Source organism: Phyllostomus discolor, chromosome 2 (assembly GCF_004126475.2).
Source record: "Phyllostomus discolor isolate MPI-MPIP mPhyDis1 chromosome 2, mPhyDis1.pri.v3, whole genome shotgun sequence".
Lineage (NCBI taxonomy): Eukaryota > Metazoa > Chordata > Mammalia > Chiroptera > Phyllostomidae > Phyllostomus > Phyllostomus discolor.
Genome location: NC_040904.2, coordinates 186,146,089 through 186,166,864, shown reverse-complemented (window position 1 = coordinate 186,166,864; position 20,776 = coordinate 186,146,089). Strand labels below are relative to the sequence as shown.

Below are 20,776 nucleotides of genomic sequence, written 5' to 3'. Positions count from 1 at the left end.
CAGAGCAAAGCAGTGTAAAACCAGGTTTTAAGCTAGATGAAAGGATGAATCTCTGATGCCAAGTTGTATATTTCTAGTAGCCTCTGTTATATAATATTCAAAATTTTTATTCAAATGTCAAGTAGGATTTTTAGAGAAAGTTAGCAATTCCTATCACTGATGATGAACTTAACTCTAGAATCTAGTAACTGGTGAGCTAGTTGTAAACTAGAGGGATCTGGATCCAGGAAAATCTATTCATGTTTCATAATGTGGTTTAGCTTTATGAAACCTCTACCTTGTCTGGAAAGAGCTGAAAACCTCCAAACTCTTTATGATCTAGCCCATGACTCATAGACTGTATGGACTGGATAACCAGAAGAATATACGATCTTTATTATTCAAGTTCAAGTGATTCAGTGAGGAAGGCAAAATATTACTTAACTGACACTCCTCCCTCCCCCAAACCCAAATCCAGCTGTATTCAGACTCTAGACAGAGACTGAAAATTCCATATATAAGTAGGAAGAAAGGGGGCACAGAGGAATCTTATGTATTTATTTTTTCAGAATTGAAGCTCTTCCAGTAACAATCAGATCTGTTGGACATTCAAAAGTTCCGGTTTAAAACAGAACTTAAACAGAGCAACAGAAAGGACGGAACTAACTTAGGAGCAGAGATTCCAAAGGAGCATAGATGTATATGGCAATCCTCTGCCAACAATGGAAGCTTTTACTTAACCTTTCTAGAGTTCACAAAATTCATCAGTAAAGTTAACATAATAAAATATAATCATATTTTTTAATTACTGAAACATTGCTTAATATTATAAAGTGTTTGGAAGATTTAAAATGTTCAAGGAAAGATAATCACAAGGGTTGCTTCATTGTTATCCGAGTTACTATTTTTCACACTTTGTAGAGGACTGTTCAGGATCCAGGAGTAAAATGTCACAAAACTGATTTTCATTTGCAATAGAATATAAGAAAATGTGAAAAAGGAGCAAAAAAACATTAAAAATAACAAAAAATAAATCAGTAACAAGGGCCAGTTGAAAGGTCACAAAAGAAGAAGAAGTCAAGGAGAAGAAGAGACCTTTAAAGTTGGGTCACAAGAAAAATAAAACACAATTGCAGAATTGGAGCCTACCTTAGCAGAAATAAAGGGCAGGCTGAAACCACTCAAAGTCAAACCTATTATGCTTTGAACACTCCCAGACATGAAGAAAAAGAAAAATGAAAAAATAAAAGTAAATCTTCAATAAGGAAGGTAATCTTTAGCCAACATAATTTGTATTCCTAGTGAGAAAGAAAGCATTGAAAGGTTCTGTCAAAGGAATAACATGATCTGGCATTTGTGCAGTGAGTTATATAACACATGGAGAACACTTAACAATATATACAAATTAAATAAGAATAAAAGTGCAGGCATTCACATTAAACATTAAGATAAGGAGCAAAATATTGCTAGCATCATAGGATCTGACTGTGTGCCACTGTTTCTCTCTTTTCCTCTATATAAGAGGTGTCCTTTGGTTAAAGGTATTTTGTTGCTTTTCTTTACCATTTCACCACCGAAGTGTGCATCCATTAGCAATATTAAGGATTAGGTTTCCTTTTAATACATATCTAAATGGAATCAAACTGCATGTACTTTCTGAGCTGTGTACCTTTTCACACAGTATTGTTTGGAGATCTATCTACTTTGTCCCATGTGGTTTTGATTTCCTTATTTTTATTGCTATATAGTACTCAATTAGATGAGTGAACCTTGTTTATTTATATATTCTATTGCTTGTGTACATTTAAACTAATAATCAAGGATTCTTCTATGGTATATGTCTAGGATCATAAACTTACAAGGTAGTACAAATGCCTTGTAATACCGAAGGTGTCACTTTTCCAATAAGGTCTCAGACATTTTACAACACTGTGAGCATCCCCATTGCTCCTCTTCTCACTAACATGTGATATAGTCTGACTTCCAAATTTTACCTACGTGAAGTAAATGTGATGATACCTTATTTCACTTTTAAATTTTCACTTTACTGACTACTAATACATTCATGATTCTTCATTCTCTTTAAAGGTAACATCGAACTATCATTTTTGTAATTTACATGTTCCAACATTTTGTCTCTAGACCTACGTTTCATTATCATTTTCAAATAGATTTTTGGAGTTATTTATACAACTATTCTTTTTTGCTTATGTGTATTGTAAGTATCTCTGCTAGCTTGTCCTTTTATTTTCATTATGATATCTTATTACATTAACCTTCTCAAAGTTTAATTTATATAATATACACTCAGTTAACAATAGAGTTTGACTAGTTTTGAAAATGCATATGCCAATGCAACCACCACAGAAATCAAGATATAAAATTATGTGCATTATACCAAAGAGTGCCCAAGCCCTCTTGGTAGTAAATCCCTCCCATCTTAGGCATTATGCAACCATGCATACAAATTTCTTTTGCCTTGATCTCCAATAGAATTTTATTATACGTGATAAAACAAAATCCTTGCCACATTGTTAATCTTAGAGATAAAGTTGTAGTTTTATACAATTTACTATGAAGTTATTGTGAGGTTATGTAGATATGGTATGAAGCTCAGTGCCCTTTACTAGGTCAGGAAAGTTTCCTTCTATTTCTAGTTTGCTAAGAGTTTATGTCATGAATGGGTGATAAATTTTGTCAAATGCTTTTTCTATAGCTGTAGAGATGAGCATATGGTTTTTCTCATTTATTCTTTTCATATTTTAAAAATATCTTTGCACTGTTGAAATAAATCACACTTTGTGAGGATTTAGAACCTTTCCATGAATTTCTGGTTTTAATTAGCTAATATTTTGGTAAGGATATTTGCATCTATATTTATGAGGGCCATAAGTCTATATTTTTATTTTCCTGTAATGTTGTGGTTTCATTTTGACATTGGAGTAATGCTTGCCTTAGAAAATAAGTTGAGAAGTATTCCCACTCTCTGTAGCTTAAAAGAATTTCATTAGATTTGGTTTTATTTCTTCCTTAAATGTTTGATAAAATTCATCAGTGAAGTAATCTGGAGTTTTCCTTGTAGAAAGGATTTTAATTAGAAATTTAATTTCTTTATTTTTAATTGAATTTATTAGGGTGACAATGGTTTACAAAACAATACAGTTTTCAAGTGTACAATTCAACAAAACATCATCTGCACACTGCATCGTGCACCCATCCCCCAAAGCAAAGTCTGTTTCCATCCCCATTTATCCCTACTTTGCCCATCTCCAACTAGCCCCATCCCCATTTTCCTCTTGCTGTCACCCTGTTGTTGTCTGTGTCTATGTGTGTTACATGTGTATGTGTGTTTTGCTTAATTCCTTCACCTTCTTTTATCCAGCACCCCCCATCTCTCTTTCCCTCTGAGAGCTGTCAGTTTGTGCCATGTTTCCATGCCTCTGTTTCTATTTTGTTCACTAGTTTATTTAGTTCATTACTTTCCACATATAAGTGAGACTACATGGTATTTGCCTCTCTCTGGATGGCTTACTTCATTTAACATAATAATTTGTAGGGTAACATTGTTTGCTTTCAGCAGTACCTGTTTGCCTATGCCTAGGTCCTTCTCAATGTTTTTGTCTCTCCCCCACATACTTTTCTCTTGTTTATTAGTAAAAGTAGAATCAAAGTTTTTGTAGTTGGGTAAAGGGAGTTTTATGTTGTAATGATCAACCACAGCCCTAGGTAGACTGTGTTCTCAAATCTCAAGACTGGAACTTTATGAGAATTCCTGAACCTCTGCATGTACCTTTTATTTGTAGTCTTGTACAGGAGAGCTCACTGCACCTCCTCCCAATGGTATTGTTACTAAACAAAAATGTGGCTATGGCTTCCTGCTGCCACTGGAGGCAAACTCCAGAGGCAGAGGCTGGTAAGAAAGGAAAGAGGTTCTTATTCAGATGCTGAATGACCTGGGGTAATGGGGAACTCTCCTTCTCAAAGCTGATCTCCCCTCAAAACCCAGGTAAAACCCAGCTATTCTTAGCAAGATCAAAACAAAAGGCAGTGCCCAGAGCTCACACTCCATTTTAAAGTATCATCCTCTGGAGCCTGTGACAGTTGCTAAGTGGTCATCCAGGTAGCTTAGCTTATTCCCAGCTGCTGTACCTCCTCAGGCTCCTTCCTGAAGACTGTGTGTGAAGCCTGCATAGCAATGGCCCTATGGCTGCTAGAGCCACAGGGTTGCATGCTCCTGGACATGGTAGTACATGAACACACCAGCCAATGTTTCACCAAGTTGGTGAGAGAAAGAAAGACTCTCTCCTAGAGTCCATGGACCATGTGACCACTAAGGCCACATGACCCATGGAGAGGGCAGGCCAGTGCCTTTTCCAAGTGCAGGTTCCAATATCATTGAGCAAAGAGCAAGAGTGTTTCTGTGTTCCCCTGGGATTATATTTGTTTTGGGTGTGTGTGGAGGATACTGGCCAGCAGTATCCACCCCTGCTGTGGATGCTCATTGAAACACAAGAAAAACATACACAGGGACAACTGAGTCCTGTGGGGAAATAGGGATGAAATGGGCACTCTCTCTAGTGGAGAGCACCCTGAGCCCCCACCTCAGTAGATTTTTATTAAGAATACAGACACAGTTTGTGGATTAACAGTCTGGCAGGGAAGATCAAAAGGAATAGGTCATTTTCAAAGGGTCTGACAGAACTCCCGCTGGGATTCTGGGCAAAGTTTGGGGTTTTATCACTACAGGACCTAAAAGGCTAGTCTCGTTTCTTGCCTGTGCCTTCAAATTCTAATTCAATGGCATCCCCCAGCAAGCAGATCTCACAGGATCTTGCATATTCTATGTCCCAGGCCTGATTACCCCGGGGGGTCTGCTGACTCTAGTCTGGGCTACTGCCCCTGTTATTTCCATAGGCCTGAGCCAACAGAGGAGACAAAGGCAGCCAGGAGACTTGGAATTCTCACAACTTAGAACAAGGACTCAGGCTTTGACAAAGCCAAGGGGCAGGGGTTGATGTCCATCACCCTTCATTTCCACAGCCCCGAATCTTTTCCCAGAGGCCTCCTCATGATCATGCCTGTCTTAGTCAATCCCCCCAGTGGGAAATCTTACCCATCATTGGCTAACTGATCAAGCATAGGAGGCCAGGCACAGAACAGGCAGCATTCATGCCAGGGAAATAAGTTTTGTCTCCTTCGTGGCTCCTGGTTTGGAGGTCTCTCACTCAGCCTAAGTCATGGGGAGTTACAGCTTCCTGAGACCAGGCAGGGCAGACCCCAACAGGTGTGGGAAGGGCCGGGTACTTTCTTAGAATGACCAATTAACCTCTTAAACTTCTGTATGTTTTGAGGGGTCCACCTCCCAACCAATCCCTTCTTTCCCCAGGCTAAACTGGCAGCCTTTTTTGTCCAGCACCTCCTCCTGCCACCACTCTGAACTCTATGGTCCATGTACCTGCCCTCCCCTGGTCCCACCCCCAATCTGGTATCAGGAGGGAATAGCACAGCTTTTTCCTCTGTCTAATTACCTTGTTAGCCTTGCACATGCTCGTTAAGAATCACCCCCTGGCTCCATCTTGCCTGGGAGCAGGGAGACTCCACCAGTGCTCCATCAACTCTGCCTCTCATGCCCTAGTCCCCACATGCAGCAAGTTGCCCACACTCGGGGCCCATGGACAGAGAGTGACCAAACCAAAGTGTATGTTAAGGGATCCTAGAAACCTCCACACAGCCTCTCTGGCAGCACCAGGTGTGGTCTCAGCAAGTTGGGCAGGGCATCTGCAGCCCAGATCAGGACCTCTGCACCAGGTGTGGAGTGTCTATAAGGCACATGCTCAGTTATCCAGACAACGTGGCCTTACATCCTCGGGACCTGGCACTGCACTGTGAAACTTGATGTCCTTGCCATGGCCCTGGGCGGTTCTGAAGGCATTACTCAAACTTCCAATCTTTGTCCCCAAAGAACATGGCTGGGTACACATGATGCTCCCAGGTTCTATTCTCATGGCCTAGCTCTGTCTCCCACGGTAACCCTTCCTGTTCCCTGCCCGCAGCCTGGTCCCAGCAGTCCAGACAGGCTGTCTATCGGCATCAGTACCTGACCTGTGACTGGGATCCATGTAGGATCAGGGCTCAGGATAGGGTCTCCTGCCCTGCTAGAAGCAGAAGGTTTCCCTCATCAGCCAGGAATCTTCAGCTATAACTACCTCTCCCCTAGAGGTAAATTGCTTTTCTTTCTCTTCCCATCTCCCCATAAAAGCAAAAAGGTTTGCCTGGAATCAGAATGACAGAGGGTATTCTAACTCTCCTAGGGTCATCATTTTCCTAGTACCATCAACCAGCAAATTAAGGCTTTACTTCTTATAAGAGGAAACTTCACAGAAGTAAGCAGGGCTCTGTGCCTGTCCCATAGACACAAATACATACTGAATACCTGCACCACTGCACCAGCCTTCATTTTCCTGCATCGCCTTTAATATTTCCCTTGAACAACTGGTAGGTATCCATGGAAAAGATCTTCAAGTGGAATGTAAATTCCTTGAATTCCCAAATATTCCAAATTGACATACTAGGGCATACCTAGCTTTTAAGAATCTGTTAAAATTTTAGCTGATTTATTCTCCTCCTTTTATGTAGTGGCCACCTCTTTCTCCCATGCTCTGCCAAAGGTCAAAGACTGTCTGCCCCATCTCTCCTGGAAGTAGCCTAATTACTCTTTGGAATTCAGTCTACTTGGTTACCTTGTGACCTCAAACTATACTAGAGTCAGAAAAAAATAATGATTTTGCATATTTTCTTTTTTTTCATTGTTACTGTGGGGACAAAGTTGAATATTTTAAGCTGAAATAGAACTCCAAAGACTATTTTTATTATTTAAGGAACCAGCAATTTATAATAGCACTAATTGTTAAACCTGGAAAGGAAATAATTCTAAATTCTCAATTTTCTGCAAACTCATGTATTGAATTTGATAATTTTCAGGATGTAAATATAAATAGAAATTCATTAAGGTTTATATAATACCTGAAAAATTTTTAAGCTGTCACATGGCTGTCTAAACACTGTATTTTGGTCTCTACCACAGCAAAATGAAGGTAGGAGGAAACTTATACTATCTTGTTTTGTTCTCCAGAAAGATGCAGAGGAGAAACATTTGCCACCAAATTTCTCCAATGTTCCAAATATTTTTAAGGTAAGTTTAATATCTAAAATATTAGAATGCTACTCCTTCAGAGTCTATGATACATCAAATATTTCCTAAGATAAGCTTGGAACATGTCACACAAAAATAACATCACAGCATGATTATCAGTTTTCAATAACTCAAAGATTCACAATAGTCTGGCACAATTTTTAGCATGAATACTTCATGTGGGTTGTATAAATTAATACAGCTACTCATAACACAATTCCTTAGGTAATCATTTTCCTTACTCAAAGCTCCTGATTTAGAGAAAAGCTTCCTCAAAAGTTCTCTTGGTCAGTAAGCATGGTGTTTCTTCTTCCATCTTGTCCAGATGACAATGTATCCAATGTCAGGAATTTATTTCAAGACCACAGCCCCAGCTCTGACCCTTCCCCTACCTATACCAACTAGTTTGGGTCTAACACTTCACTGTGAGCAGTAAAGCCAGTCTCAAAACCTGAGGGCCTAAAACCAATCTGATTATTTCTCCCAGGCCCGGCCATTGCAACACCAATGTTGAAGCTACTACTCTGGCCTAGTTTTCCTATTTAAATTTCTGTCACCCTGATATTTATCTTATCTGTGTTTTAGGCTAAGCTACACATTTATGTTTTTCTTATAGTTCATTTAGTGTTCATATGATCGTGTGCTCTGCATGCCCATGTTTCTCAGTACAGCTGTTGCTAGAGGTGGAATCTTCATGGTGTTTGCAACTATGGGAAGGCTGCGTCTACTTGGTTGTCCCCTTGGAAACTCAGGCTTTGTGTGTTAAAACTATATGCATAACAATTCCACCAAAAAATTTTACTATTTTGCTTGTGTTTTCCACCATAATTAATGGCAACCCATATTCTTGGTTTCCCAAGTATGAAGTTTTGCTATCATTTAAATCCAACCTTTCTGTTGGTCCTCACATCCAATTCATCGCAAAGTTAATTCTACTATTGCAGTATTTCACTTAACATATTCTAGCAATCTTAGTGATATATGAATGTAACGAATACAAGATTTATGTCTCAGAGTTTCTGAGGATTAAATGAGATGAATAGATCAGAAAAGCACTGCAAGATGAGTAAGAGAGAAGTAAATTAGCTGCCAAGTGCCACAAGTCAACCCAGCATTAGCATTTCAACTAGTAACATTTTATGGATTTCCACAAATTCACATGTGCCGCATATACATTAGAAGATATGAATGAAAACTAAATCTAGTAATTAATATGTACCATTCCCATAGTTTTATGAGTTTTTAATTTTTACTTATTAGTTATCTGCATATGTACAGTGTTTTATTTCTCATAAACTGAAAGATCTGTGTGAAAGATAAAAATTAATTGAACAAAAATTAATGAGCTAAAATTGAATCTATATTTTCTGTCAGGCACTTTTTAATATTTGGCCTTCTTTAATCATACAACAACCTTATAATTATTATTATTCTAATTTTAGAGAAGAGGAAACTCAAGCCCTTGGAAGTTAATAATTCGATAATGGTCACAGGTAGAAATGAGGCAGGACCATGATTTTAACACACATAGCTTGATAGCAAGCAGACATAAAGTCTACTGTACTATTCTGAGTACATTGACAGTATGCTAATAATTGAATTGTTCTCCTTTGTGAAAAGTCAAGTCTTCAAAGTGGTACCCTGAACTAAACTTCTGTTCAGATTATGTACGTAGAAAATGTGGTGGAACTCTTAACTTTCTAGTTATAATGAAGTAAATCTCCTGGCAGCCATGTCACCATGTCGATGCATCGTGAGGCCAAACATCACTAAAATGTCTGACTTATTTTCATGTGAATTACCTATAAAATTGTCTTCCCTGCATTGTAATTGAGTGGTTGTATTTTCCTAGTCTGTGAAAGACAAAATGTATCCCAATTATATTGTATCTTCTTACTGTTAGCTCATTAATTGAGTGTGTTACCCTCTTTGGAATTCTGATTGTTTTTCACAGTATTAATTAGCTTTTCTTCCTAGGTTTTTGTCATCCATTTTCAGTGTTTATAAAATCATACAAAAGATACTGGCAACATATTAAAAATTGTTTTTCCACAAATGAAACAAAATGGTATTTCCTTAATATAATACTCATTTTGTGTGTATGTATTGACAATGTTTTGTTAAGAAAGTGATCTAGAGTGAGTAGAATTAAAATCTTTGGGGGATTGTATATCCATGTCTCTGTGTGGAAAAAAAAGGAGAAATATTTTCCCACCTGTTTTGAAATAAACTGTTCTAATCTTCCATTGGAACGACTGTGATGCTAGTGACAGAGCTGACATGTTTTGAAAAGCTATCATCACTAATGATATAGACAGTGTACATAAGAATATCATAGAGTGAAAGGTGAGTAGCACAAAGTTAAAAAAGGAAAATATTTCTCAACATAGTTACGATATATGGAAAAGAATAAGGACAAAATAGAGCAGATTTTTTTAATGAAAGCTAATTTAAAGCAGATATTCTTTCTTCCTTCATCCATCTTTCTCCCTCCTTCCCTTCTTCTATCTCCCTCCCTCCTCCTCCCTCCCTCCTTCCTTCTTCCTCCCCCACTCCTTCTCCCCCATTTTATTTCAGGTAATATTAAGTTAGAGTTAGAGCTGATATACAGAAATTTAATAGTCCTACTTTGAGCATTCACTCAACACAAATTGTAGCTCAAGCCACCAGATAAAGAGTCTTGAAAATCCTTGTATATAGGAACGAACAACCACATTTTATTACATGGAAAAAGAATTAGTGTAAAGATAGATTAGTGTCCTCTCAATTTTAATAAACTATAAGATATGGCTCTTTTAATCTACAGCAAAATGTGGAAAATATAATTGAAGAAGTTAAAAATATATGCAGTGTTCTGGGATGTGTGGAGACAAAGCAAATTACAGATGCTGTAAGTGAACTCAAACTACTTCTACAGAGAAAACCAGAGGTAAATATGCTCACTTATTACACAGAAATTATTTTAAACCTGAGTTCAATAATTAATTAGAGAAACTGAAGGACAAGACTAACTACTACATATGTTTGTGTCTGTGTGTGCACATATATTTCAATCATTTGGGGACAATGGAAACTTAACTCTATTATACCAAGAGATTAAATTAAAAGGCAATTTCTTACACTTTTGAAGTTTGTAACAACAATATAACTCCCAAGTGAGACTGAAATCAAGCCCACAATCTACCTAGATGAATACACTTACATAATAATATTCACAGGCCAGCGTGTGGTACAGACCATCACTGGCTCTTGTGTGCACGGTATACATAGGCGTCAGTGTCCCTGGGTGCAGGGTCAAGCACATGTGCAGGAAAGATCAGTGTTTGTGGCATCGTTTGCTGAATTTGTAATGCATACTGCTTCTATGATCCCACATCTTGCAATGATTTCCTGGTTTATTTTCTTTCAGTTTACAAAAAATGAGATTTATGTGATATCTATTGTTAAGCTCAGAAATCTGATATAGGTGCAATTATTGTCCAGGAAAAAAAAATAGGAAATCTGGTCCAATGAATTAATTCAGTTTTATTGTTAGGTTGGCAAGGGATTAAACAGAAAGATTATATGATTATAATGATTATAATAATAACAATAATGAGTACTTGATAATACATTACAATAATAAAATGGTTTCACTAATATATTATTTCATTTAAGTTTTATTTCAGTTCTTCATCACAGCAATGCTACAGAGTAGGTATTTCAATGCTCATTTCATTACTAAAATCTGATGTTTATACTGCTTGCGTATAGAGCATTAATAAGTGGTGTAGGAGAGATTTGAACCCAGGCCCCTACACACATTCCAGCACATGTGAAACTTTGTAAGAGTGATTACCTGCACCTTTACTTGCATTGGAAGGAACAGCAGAGATTATGTTACGTGAAATATGCCAGCCTTGAAATTTTAAAAAGATTGACTTAAAAAGTGGACAACTATATCAATACATATAAATCACTGGGCTTATTGTTTCAAATAGGTGATTATGAAAAAGTCAGTAATTTCTTAAAGTTGAACTTTCTGTTTTAATTAGAGTGTTTTTTGTGAAGAGCTAGTAATAATTAGTACAGAAATGTAAATGCTTTATTTGTATACACAAACAGTAACAGGGATGACTGAGGAGCAATGGAGTCACATCACCAAAAGATTTTCAAGGTAAATATCCATTAAAAACTAAAAGCACAAAGCAACAAATAAACCAAAATTTATATAATATAATCATTAAATCTCAAAATTCAGTTTCTAATATAGACATGTGTTTATTTCCTTTTATTAGTGGGGAAATATCCACTCTTACACTTTCCAATTATAGACGAAAATGAAATAACTAGGTAGTCTCTGAGACTGTAGTTGTGTGGAGATACTAAGATCCATGGTTTTCACAAATGGTGTCAAGGTAATAAATCCGATGTGAACACATCTAATCTAATCATACTCTTCCATTCTATGTCAGAGTAAGAAAATTATACTGTAGTCTTGGAAAGCCTCTCACAAATATCTTTGGAAAATATTTTGATAAACTCAAAAACTTAAAATTAGGTAATATTAAGAAAAACCTTCCAATAACCGAAGTTAAGTCAGGATAACAAGGGAGTGAGAATTTACTTTCAATAATTGCTTTCCCTTAGATTATCACATTAGAGATATTACAAGCACCTAAAACAGATGGTAAAATACCAAGAGCTTAGAGTTATGCCCACATGATTTGATTTCAAGATCTACTTCCAGATGAACATCCTTTAGAAAAATTCATTCATTTATCTGAGTTTTCGTTTTAATCATCTCTAAAACAGAAAAACAAACTTGCAGGGGTCTTCTATTAAAAGTAATGTTAATAATTTCTAAGGAAATAAGTATTAGAAATAATGTTAATAATTAAAGTAATGTAAAATAATATTAAAACATCGATCCAGAAGACAGTGTCCTGAATGAGAGACATTACTATTAGTGGAGTTAGTGGGGATGGTGGCTGTTTTTAAGGGCCATTCCCATGTGGCCATCGTGGTGCTAGTTCACACAAACTCTGCTTAAGGGCCACTGACAACCACCAGCCTCATGACAAATGTGAGCCTTGGCCAAAAGAGTAAACCAGATGTGTGAATGTGGACACGTGCCTTCCCATCTGGTAAGATCGCCTGGTGGTTCATCCATGTTTATGTTCAGCTCTCAGCAAACCAGCAGAAATAAACAACTGATCCAAAAATGAGGAAAATAGCTTTAGGATGAAGTACTTCAACTAATATCAAAGTATCACTAGATAAAAACTTTACCTTTAAAACGTTCATTTCCTGAACCTTCCTAAAGGAATGCAAATGACAATTTTCTCTGAAATATCAAACTTTCAATATATCTAAAGCCAAAAGAATCTTTCAAGGAGAAATTATTTCCTAGGAAAGCTACAAATAATGATAATTCTCAAGGAAAGCTCATATTCACATTTTACATTTCTTATATGCGTAGGAGTACCAAATTGTATGTGATCATTGACGCATAGAAATGAAGAAAACAGCTGACAAATGACAGTTTTATTTCAGACATGTCAATGACCAAAATCGATAGTTTAACATCCCCTAATAAACAGATTCTAATTACTGTGAACACACTTTAAAAGTTTGCTAATTCTACATCACCTTCATTCAGACTTTCTGTTCATCTCTTTTTCCATCCTAACATACCTAGAGCCCACCCACATAAGAATGTTGGCTGAAAGAGGAAGCACATTCTACAGTTTGTGCATTAACCAGCTGCAATTAACAATGTCACAGTAGTTCAGACTATCCACCCACCATGAACCAAGATTAAAGAAATACTGAGGCAGAGAAGTCTTCTGCCAACAAACTTAAACTTGAGAAGCTTTCCTTTCTTGTGGCTGCATTTTTTTTTTTTTTTGTCAACTTGCAAGAGACTGTTTCCTACCACACAGGGAAGTAATCAGGTATTTATTAAATGTAAGTTTTGGCAAGATGACGAATTGTATCACAAATGCAGTTGTGCCTTTGTTCATGCCCACATTCAGCACTGCAAACAATTTTTCATCCTTTAGAATTATATACCAGAAGCTCACATAATATATTTTCACTAAATGCTCATATAATAAGTAAACCATAAAGAAAAAAAATATGGCCTCACACGTTGTCTGTAGGTGGATGTCATGGCGATTTTAAAATACAAGTTTTTTTATTTTTGAATAAATTGAATTCTCACTAAGTCAGACCAACATCTTCAATAGTCAGGCTAACATGGATGGGGTAGAGCTCTTAAGTGGAGTGACCCCCCCCAAACTGGAATTGTCTTCTGGAGGGTAGACCCCTTGTAGTACAGGCTTCCCCCACTAGCTGAGTGTCCTAGCAACCCATCAGTATCAGTGTGCTAGCTGGCATTGTGAGAGGCTGCATTTGGCTTCCGTCACTTTTTTTATGACTCTTTCAGTGTGTTTGCCCATTTCATGATGGGTGATGTACATGCACATCTACCCACACCACATTGAGTGTTCAGCAGTTTTTGACCAAAAAGGGCATGACCTCCATGTCCCACCCTGCCTATTCACCTGATCTCTCCCCAAGTGACTTTTTTTTTGGTTTCTCCGGATGAAAAAAAAAAAAGTCCTTAAAGGGGAATATTTTGTCAATGTGGAAGAGGTGAAACAGAAAATGGCAGGGGCACTGAAAAATCGACCAGTTCAGAAACTGTTTTGAGCAGTGGGAAAAAAATACCCTGATAGGTGTACTGCATCAAATGAAGAGTAATTTGAAGGTGACTAAAGTTTAAACAAGAGTAAATGCACATTTTATAAATAAATCCCAGGTTTTTGGGGTCCACCCTCGTATGTGTGCTTGTGAAAACTAGTGGTTGAAACTATGCTCAGATGGAATATTTTACCCAAGAGAAATGCATCTGAAAAGGTTCATGTAGATAATACTTTTCAGTGAGAAGTTGTATATAACTTTAATTATATTTTAAACATGAAGTGTTAAAGATAGAAGTGTTTCTCTCTTAAGAAATACTGTAACAAGAAATCAATTATTCCCTAGTTTATTTATTTAAGAAATTGGGCTTTTCATTAATTGAATTTACAAAAAAGCAAACTTGTCAAAGCAAAATATTTAAAAAATGTAGTATCATTTAAAATATACCTTATTAAAGAATTGAATTTGCTTTTGAACTGAAACCTTACTTTTGTGAATCTGTGAGTCATCTTATATAGTTTTCACGATAATGAAGTTATAACCAGCAAATCCTAAACCACTAAAGTAATGTAGGCCTCCAACAAAAATAACACAAAACAAGTCAATGAATATGGAAATAAACAAAACCATCATACTAATGAATACAAATTTAAGTGACAACAAAAATAAATAAATTTCACATAGTATTTTTAAAATTTAGCATATAGTCTCAAGTGTCTTAAAATCATTTTTTAATCTCCTGAAAATAAAGGAAAAAATGAAGCTACATAGTGAATTTATATGATTTTTGTCCACTTTCTTCCAGCCCTCTTTTTGGTGCAGCCCCAAACTTGTGCATAAATGAGAATTGAATACACTGAACAAAAAGAATTGGAAATGCACTTACATCATTTATTAGACAGTGTTATGGAAGGAAGATTGAGCTTAGACCATTGAGAATTGTTCTAATAATACTAAAAGGCTTAGCTTATTCTAGAAATGTCTCTTTAGAAGATCAAATAACCTAGAATATTCATTACAACAAACATTCAGGCTTGTCATACAATTTAGATTTCCTCTGTTTATAAGAAACATTTACATATGACACCAAGGAATTCTTAACTCCAGAAAAGTTTCAGGGTCTATATTTTGGGTATTATCAGTTTGACTGTTTTGTGAAATTTTTTCTGAATAATAAGTGTGCCTTGCATCTATTTTCTTTTTTAGAATTTTCATCAAGGTTCAGAGACTTCGACAAGAGGTAAAACATACACATACTCAATTTTAAAAAAAAAGTTGTAGAACTAAAAATAATTTTTTCAATTGTCCATCCAAATATTATGGTAACACAAACATACACAAAATTTTTAGAGGAAAAATGCATTGTTCACACTCTTTTTACTCATGAAACTGATTATCCTGTGAATGAATAACAGTCCATGCTCTCTAAACTTTTAGCCTGACATTTTTTTAAACTTGGAAAAATCAAAGAGATATATAAAAATTAAAGAAATATTGAGAGCCCTGGCTGGCGTAGCTCAGTGGATTGAGCGCAGGCTATGAATCAAAGCATTGAAGGTTCGATTCCCAGTCAGGGCACATGCCTGGGTTGCAGGCCATGGCCCCCAGCACCCGCACATTGATGTTTCTTTCTCTCTCTCTCTCTCTCTCTCTCTCTCTCTCTCTCTCTCTCCCTCCATTCCCTCTCTAAAAGTAAATAAATAAAATCTTTAAAAAAAAGAAATATTGAAAATAAACTTACGACTATTTCAAGAAAGTATAAATTTTTTTTCACTAATTATATTTTGATGTAAGAATGCCAAGAGAGTAGCAAGTGTCTTTCTTCAAAGTCACTAATTTCAAATTTAGAGTCAGGCTCTCACCTGTCAGAATGGCTATCATCAATAAAATAAGTCAACAAAGTGCTGGCGAGAATGTGGCGGAAGGGGAACCCTTTTTCACTGTCAATGGGAAGGCAGATTGGTGCAACCACTGTGAAAAGCAGTATGTGGATACCTCAAAAATTAAAAATGAATCTTCCTTTTGGCGCAGTTTTCCCACTTCTGGGAATATATCTGAAGGAACCCAAAACACTAATTCAAAAGAACAAAGGCACCACTATGTTCATTGTAGCATTATTTACAATCACCAAGATATGGAAGCAGCCCAAGTGTCTGTCAGTGGATGAGCGGATAAAACAACTATAGAACATTTACACAATGGGATACTACTTGGCCATAAAAAAAGAAGAAAAAATTAGCCTTATGACAGTATGGATGGACTTGGAGAACATTATGCTAAGTGAAATATGCCAGCCAGAGAAAAACATCATATGATTTCATTCATATGTGGAATCTAATGAATAAACTAAACTAATAAGCAAAATAGAGACAGATTCATAGAGAGCAAGCTGACAGCTCTTGGCTGGCAGGGGCAGATAGAGGGATTGAGCATAAAGGAAAAACGATTCATGGACACAGACAACAGTTTATTAATTGTGGGGGTGGTATAAAGGTAATAGAAAGAATAGAATAAAATGTTTTTAAAATAAATAAAATGTTCAAATAAAAAAGTCAGGCTCTCAAAGACCGATCTTCCATAACAAGTAGGAAAATTTGATTTTGTAATAAGAGGTGTTAACAGAGGCTCCACACCTATACAATGCAAGCCACAGGAGGACTTGGCCTTAGTAGAGAATAGTAAATGTATGGTAGAGTGATACAGAAAAAAAGAGTTTGTTCTTTGGAATCAGGCAGAACTGGTTTTGAGTTGCAACTCTGCCACTTTTTGACTTTATGATCTGAGAGAATTAAACTCTATGAGCCTCAGTTTTCCTAGTGTGCATTAAAGGTATGGCAGTATTTAATGTGCAGGTTGTGGTCAGGGTTATTCTTGTTTATTCAGAGAGAAGGCACTTATGAACACTGCACATCTTTGAGAAAACTGCCTGACTCGCAGATATTGAACTAACACCCTTGGATTCAAAGGTGACAGTGAAGTGCAAATAATAACCCAACCTGTCCTCCATACTTTTAATCATTTTCAGTGGAAAGTTATGTACAGAGGGGTATCCCTTCAACACTAATTCCCACCACTCAAAAGAAGACCTTCTATTGTGTTTAAAGAACTGCCACTTCATGTCACAGAGGAAAATGGGATGACAGAGGACATGGAGAAATAAACCTGTACTAGTGAAAAAGTCCCTCTTCCAGGCATCCATAAAGCTCCAGAACATAACAGAGGAAGGGGAGGGAGTGAAACCTCCCCAACAATGTTACTAACACAAAGTCCAGGTGATAGAACGTGGAGTGAACAAGCCGCAGGTATGCTTACAGGGAGCTGGCCCTTTCTTTCCTTCTTTTGGGAATGTTGGCACAAAATCCCCTCACTCATATTCCTAAGGGATTGGAATATGAGATCCCATAAAACTGCACAGGAGCATTCTCAGAGACTTATATTCTATGCTGTCATCAGAGATTCTAATGAATGCATTTTAATTGCATAAATATTGTCATTATTTCTTTATATCATAATACTATAAAACATTTTCTTAAATAAAATCAGGGATGATAAACATTATTTCTCTATATTTCACTATCAAGCCCAGTATCTTGAGTCCTTAATACATGTCTAATGACGTTGGAAGTGCATTCTTCATCTGGAATGCTGGAAGGAAAGCATAATGCATAAGCACACATCTCCATACACTTGGAAGACGCAAATTATAACCAACAACATCTGGGCCAAACAGTAAAGAGTAAAATTTGAGTAATTATCAAAATAATTAAAAATCACCAAAATATATGCTAGGGCTTGAATTAATAAGATCTCTGACCTAACTTTATGATTTATTTTATGTGTATTCATTTGCACAAGACTGAAGGTTATTAACAAGAAGTTGGTGTTTCTGCTTCTGCAGACCAGCAATACGATTTGGGGACCAGGAAACAAGATGTTTCTATACATTTATAATCCTCTACTGCCTGCTGTTCAGGAGAGTCACTGCCGGCTGCTCTCCAGAGTGCGATGAGGCTTCTTTTAGGGCTATGTTATGCTGCTTTGCTCTGCTGTCTCATTAATTGCTGCTGCTAATTTCTCAGAGAATTTTAATTCGTGCTCTCTCACCTCTCCTTTTCCTTTCGGGCTATTTGAACAAAGGGTTCAAATAGAAATTTTAGAAATACAACAAATAAGTAAAATTTCGCCATCTAATAAATTTCATACAAAATTGAGTAACTAAGTGAATAATCAATAGCATGTGTTGAACAACAGCAAAAACATTTAGTTACAGACAGAGCTGCTGAGAGAGGGGATGTGGGAAGAAGTCCATGCTGAAGCTGACCTCTTTCCCAAGTATCCAAATGCCTGAGCAGACTACTGGGCACTGCAGACCACTGGAGGGAAAAGCTGGCTCTTTTGTACTATTTACTTTTCAAAACAACTAGAAACCGAAAGGCAATGGTTGTTTCAGAAACAATTTATGAGGAAGTGCCTGCGATTGAATCAACAGCAGTGATGTGTGGTTCACTCCACACATGCTGGAATCAAATTACAACATAATTTCTAATGATGTGCTTATCCTCTCAATGTCTCCCCTGCTGTCCCGCGAGCTCTGTCACTGGTTGCAGCGCTCTGACGGTTGCAGTGGGGGTGGGGAATACCCCTTAAGCAGGCACAGAGATTCCGTCTGTGGCTGAGCCACTGTCACGGGTGGCGCCAGAGCCCCAGGCTGGGTATTTGGGATCCCAGTTGGGACAGGCCAGAACCACGGTCCCTGATCAACCCGCAGAAGAGGAGCCTGCAATCTGGAGAACTGGTGTCCAGGCCGGAACACCACAAAGCCAAGGCCACCAGGCCTGTCTTCCTCACCAGGCACTCCCAGTTCCAGTTGGACACTTCCCTGGAAAAGGACTACACTCTGATAGCCGAGTCTGCAACTTGTAAATTTGGGACCGAAGTTTAATAAAATCGTCCATTCCTCCATGTCTCAAGCCAGAGAAACCACCACCATCATCAGCAAACACCCGCTGGGCAGCTGCAAAGTCAGCGCAAGTACCTGCTGGGGGGAAGCACCCGCATCGAGGCTGCCGAGCTGAAGGCTGTGCGACCTTACCAAGAGGGGCCCCATGGACACTGACTTTCAGAACTACATCCCCCAAGGGGACAAGGAGCAACTGAGCGGCAGGAGGACTGTTACTAGCTCTTCCTCTGTCACCTCAACGTCGTCCACTAACCTACTGAACAAGAAGGTTCCCTCAAGAAGGTTGGCTCTGCCCCTCCCTAGACTTTGGTCTTATTGCCTCCCTGGTGGCTTAGGACAGGCACTTCCTGAGGGAACCTGTGCTTGAGGGAACCTCAGCGACAGGCGGCTCAGGTGTGTGATGAAATGTCCCACTCCTCTTTAGCTCTGTGCCCAAATCCTCCTGTGTGGGAGCCACTAAGCACGTTCCTGCCCTTTGCCTTCCTTCCTTCGGCTGCACAGTAATTACATCTCCTGTCTCTAAGTGAAAGTGAAGTAGAAACATCTAAAATGTGGCATTTTGGTACTTTTATCTGGCCCAGGATGGAAAAGGGCAGCTTTTAAATCAAATCAGACTGATTCCATTTGCATGGTATTCTTCTATACTGTCATTTACCAGGACCAGACTGGGGTCCAAGGAGGCCTGCTGCAAGGCCTGGACAAGGCCTGACAAGTGCCACCACTGCTGAGGACAACGGGCAGGTCCGCATTGAGGGGTCTGTGGTCCTGACCCAGCTGGCCATGTGACCTCCCCGCCCCTTTTTTGAACTCTGGTCGGCAAACCCAATCAGGCACCAGGAACAAGGAGGAGAAAGAGGAAACCAGACATTTTATTCATAACATTTCACTTCGTACAGTCTTTTCATTTCTTAAAACCATTTTGTCACTTAAATATTTGTCAAGTGAATATTTTTGAGCTTTTATATTTGAGTTTATTCTTCATGTAGCTTTTAAACTATTACTATAGTTGAATATTAAAGCAAAAATAATTGAAAGTAGTGACTGTATTAAAGGATCATTCATTCACCACTGCATATAAAGTGCCAGCAGTGCGTGCTATTCGCTGGCCCCATTAAGAGGTTTGGCACTGAACACTGGAAAAATGTTCCCCACCCTCATAAGACTCTCCAGTGTCATGGCACCATCTTGCCTGATTTCGGTCAAAGACCACCAGATCTGCCTGGTACATTTCGTCAGTCTTTTCTACTTCCTTCCTCTCAAGTAGGAATTTTTCCAGCAAAGACAGTTTATCGGGAGAAAGAAAGCCATTCTAAGGAAAGTTTATCTTACATTCCGTAATTAGATGACCCTTTTCATATGATCAGCATGCCTAAAATTGGCTTCTTTCATTTACCACATATTTGAAAACTGTTAGCCCCTTTACATAGTCTTTTATTTATTTATTTTTTTATTTTTCTACCTTCATGACAGTTCAAGTCACTTTTAGGAAAAATCAATAGGCTCGCTTTAAATAACCAGTAATAAAACTACAGTAAGACTTTGTTTTGATTTTGAGTAGATTTAGTATCATAAAGCTTTCATAAATAAGCCTTAAGTAGCTTATATCGGATCCCAGTCAGGTACTATCACCATTCTCTTTTTAGAGGAAAACAAGGCACATTATATGATTAGTGTTTAGTTAATAGTAAACAGCATAGCATAATCAAATTTATTATGGTTAACTTCTAGATGGAATTTGTTTGAAGAACTTATAAGCCATGTAGCAAACATGTTGCTTGTCTGCAAATTAATTCTAAACAATAATAACCTAAAACAAAACTATTGCAAATTACAGTAGATCTAATGCCAAATTAATAATCCACAACTCTGGTTTTGGATTAAAAGTTTCCAAAATTTCCATAACTGAAGATATGGCATCTCATTGATTATCTACACGACTAGCAGCTAATCCAGGCCGT

At 37.6% G+C, this 20,776-nt stretch overlaps 1 protein-coding gene across 1 annotated transcript in view; it reads left to right on the top strand.

Moving 5' to 3' along the window:
* Nucleotides 1–20,776, top strand: part of PIK3C2G (phosphatidylinositol-4-phosphate 3-kinase catalytic subunit type 2 gamma) — a 263,031-nt gene that overhangs the window by 51,720 nt on the left and 190,535 nt on the right. Inside the window, exons 9-11 of the mRNA XM_036019298.1 lie at nt 7,112–7,171; nt 9,978–10,100; nt 15,065–15,098. Coding sequence (XP_035875191.1) covers nt 7,112–7,171; nt 9,978–10,100; nt 15,065–15,098 — 217 coding nt within the window. The remainder of the gene's footprint in view (nt 1–7,111; nt 7,172–9,977; nt 10,101–15,064; nt 15,099–20,776) is intronic.